Here is a 2897-nt window from a genome sequence, read left to right on the forward strand (position 1 = left end):
GAAGTACAAGAAGTTTGTTTAAAGCACATAACTCTGGTCTGATTCAAAGAAAAAAAAATCTAATGGGTATGAATAGCAAGGCAACATAAAGACAGACTTTTGAGTTACCTACATTATTTGCTGCAGAGAACTCTCCTAATTTGTAGATTGTGTGACTTAAACCCATGATGATTTACATCTAAAGGACTCATCTAGTTCAGTGAAACTGTGTTTTAATGAGGATTGCTGTTTATGTAACTCTCCTACCAGAAACTCATTATTCATGATTTTTATCTTGCTGCTTGATATGCAAGCTAGCTGTTGCTAGAAGACATCTTATCTCCTGGACTCAACTCTAACCTGTCTAAGCTGTAGAATAAAGTAGAAATAATATTGAAAAATAACAGTTCTTGTGGTAATCTCTTGTAAGATTATTTTAATAGAGGCATAGATATCGTGGTGAATATGGAAGTTGTATAATATACTGAGTGCAAGACTGGAATTAGAGAAATGTAAGATGTCATTTTCTTGGTGGTGGCCTTAAGCAAAAATGACCTTTCAGAGTTTCTTCCCTTACATAGTAGTGAATGACACTTTCTTTAAGGGGCTGTTAAAGGGATTGCTTAATGAGCAGATGTACTTAAATCGCTTATTTTGCTTGTCCAAGAAATAGCATTTCATAAGCGTTATTTCTCTTGTTAAGAGGATAAAGTACAATGATATTTTCCAAAGGAAGGGAGGTCCTTCAGTATCATTATGACCATCATAATCATGGTACAGCAGTTTGATAGGTCTATTGGGTTTTTAATATATTGAACCTGGCTAAGTGTGCAGAATTGCTCAAATCTGAAAACAGTTAGGTACCTGAATGTAGCTTTTCTGTGTCTTGGGTTTAGTGTTGCAAAAAGAAACAAAGTACTTACTCTACCTACTGGTAAGTACTAGTAAGAAAAATAAATGGGTCTCACATAATTCAAAGGTGGTGAATTTAATTGTGTGGCTTCTCTCTTAAGTTTGACTCAAAAAAAAAAAATTATCTTTAAAACTTTGTCCTGGGTTTCTGAATGACACGTGCAACCTTGTCAGTTGGTGATGTTTGACTTAGTAGTTCTCTACGTATGACTTCTTTTATGCGTTTCTAATGTTTCATTTCCTTTCCAGATCTGCTAAATCTATTCTGAAGCCAAGGGTGGACAGCCAGTACGAGGGAAGTGTTGCTTCTTTAAATGGACATCTGCTCTTGCGGTATGGCCCAGATATCCAGTAGCAATGGATTTAAACAGCGCTCTTCACCTTCTTTGGCAGCTGCCAGGTCAAAAGATGTGGACAAAGAGGAGGCGTTGCAGATGGAAGCTGAGGCATTAGCTAAGATGCAGAAAGAAAGAGGTGTAGCTGGTAATAAACAAACTTTTCATTCTTTAAGCAGCACCAGACAAAAAGCACAGACTCATAATAAACAGGACCATGATCTCATGGTGTTTCCAGAGTCTGATGCCAAGAGCATGGAAGATAAACTAAGTACCATTGACATAGAGAAGCTTACTCATGCTGAACTAGAGAAACTGCTGCTGGATGACAGTTTTGAATCTAGTAAAGTATCTACATTACCAGTGAGTCCTATTTTGAACCCATCTGTGTCTTCACAATTTTATCTTGGGCCTATGGGTCAGAGAAGACAGTGGATGCCTGGGATACCAGCACCTGTGACATGCACTTTACCTCCTTTTTACCCCTCAGCTGCTTACACAAAACAGACTGGTATATTTCAAAATGGATTCCATCCAAATATGTCTTCCTATTACTCCAGAGAACCTATTTATCTTGGTCTTCCAAGGCAGTCACAATACATTTCATACCCATTGACAGCTACTACACCTTTCCATCCACAAGGAAGCCTACCTATATATCCTCCAGTACTTACACCAGAAATGGCAAAAGTATTTGACAAAATTGCAAGCACCTCAGAATTTCTGAAAAATGGGAAGTCAAGCACAGACTTAGAAATGACTGCTATAAAGTCTGCAGTTTCTAACCTGCCAGCCTCGGAAAGCTGCAGGGATGTTAGTAAATTTGATTGGTTAGATTTGGATCCTCTAAGTAAACCAAAAGTGGATAGTGTGGAGACTTTAAATAAGGCAGAGAATGATGGAGAGGGGGCTTCAAGTATGACTGCTGAAGATCCATGGGATGCTGTGCTGTTAGAAGAAAAGCTGTTAGTAACTTGTCATCTGGAAAGAAAAGTTAATGGGAAATCTTCTGGAGCAACAGTTACAAGGAGCCAGTCCTTAAACATGCGAACAACTCAACTTGCAAAGTTACAGGGCCAAACATCACAGGTATGTAAATTGGTATTTTAAATTGCAGTATAATAGTAAAGATTAATCACATTATTTAAAGGCACTTTAAGGTCTGGATTTGTTTGTTGAATATTACTTCACTTGAGCAGTGTCCAAATAATGTGATGTTACTGGTGTGTGTATGTATGTATTAGTGATATTCAGAAAATTGAATATTACTACTGAACTAAATCCCAAAGTAACTCTGGCCTTGTGTAATCTTTCCACATTTACTGAGGAAACTGCTGTTTTTCAACACACTACAAAAAGAAATGGAAATAATCTTTAGAACAATTAAGTATTTAAATCATATTGATAAATATTTAAATTAATGAGCAGTTCACATGATACTACAAAATAACAAGATGGCGAGTTAGACACTGAAAGCTTTATTTCAGCAGCCTTTATCTCAGATTTTGAAAAAATCTTTTTTCCCCTTATTTGAACCTGTCAGCCTTTTAAAAAAAAAAAAAAGGTAGAATAGAAAGGTGGCATAGCCAAAACTCTTCTGCTCTCCCAGTATCACTTGCAGTCTTTCATAGGACCACTGTAATTCTCTTTTTGTAAGTAGAAATCTTTCCT

General features: G+C 36.8%; 1 protein-coding gene across 1 annotated transcript in view; it reads left to right on the plus strand.

The window, feature by feature from the left end:
* The first annotated feature begins 1142 nt into the window (after window positions 1-1142).
* PIK3C2A (phosphatidylinositol-4-phosphate 3-kinase, catalytic subunit type 2 alpha) overlaps window positions 1143-2897 on the plus strand; it is a 41348-nt gene continuing 39593 nt past the window's right edge. The window contains exon 1 of the mRNA XM_009328552.1: window positions 1143-2315. Within this exon, the coding sequence (XP_009326827.1) occupies window positions 1206-2315 (1110 nt within the window). The 5' untranslated portion in view covers window positions 1143-1205. The remainder of the gene's footprint in view (window positions 2316-2897) is intronic.

This window comes from Pygoscelis adeliae, unplaced genomic scaffold (assembly GCF_000699105.1).
Source record: "Pygoscelis adeliae isolate BGI_AS28 unplaced genomic scaffold, ASM69910v1 Scaffold166, whole genome shotgun sequence".
In the NCBI taxonomy this organism is placed as follows: domain Eukaryota; kingdom Metazoa; phylum Chordata; class Aves; order Sphenisciformes; family Spheniscidae; genus Pygoscelis; species Pygoscelis adeliae.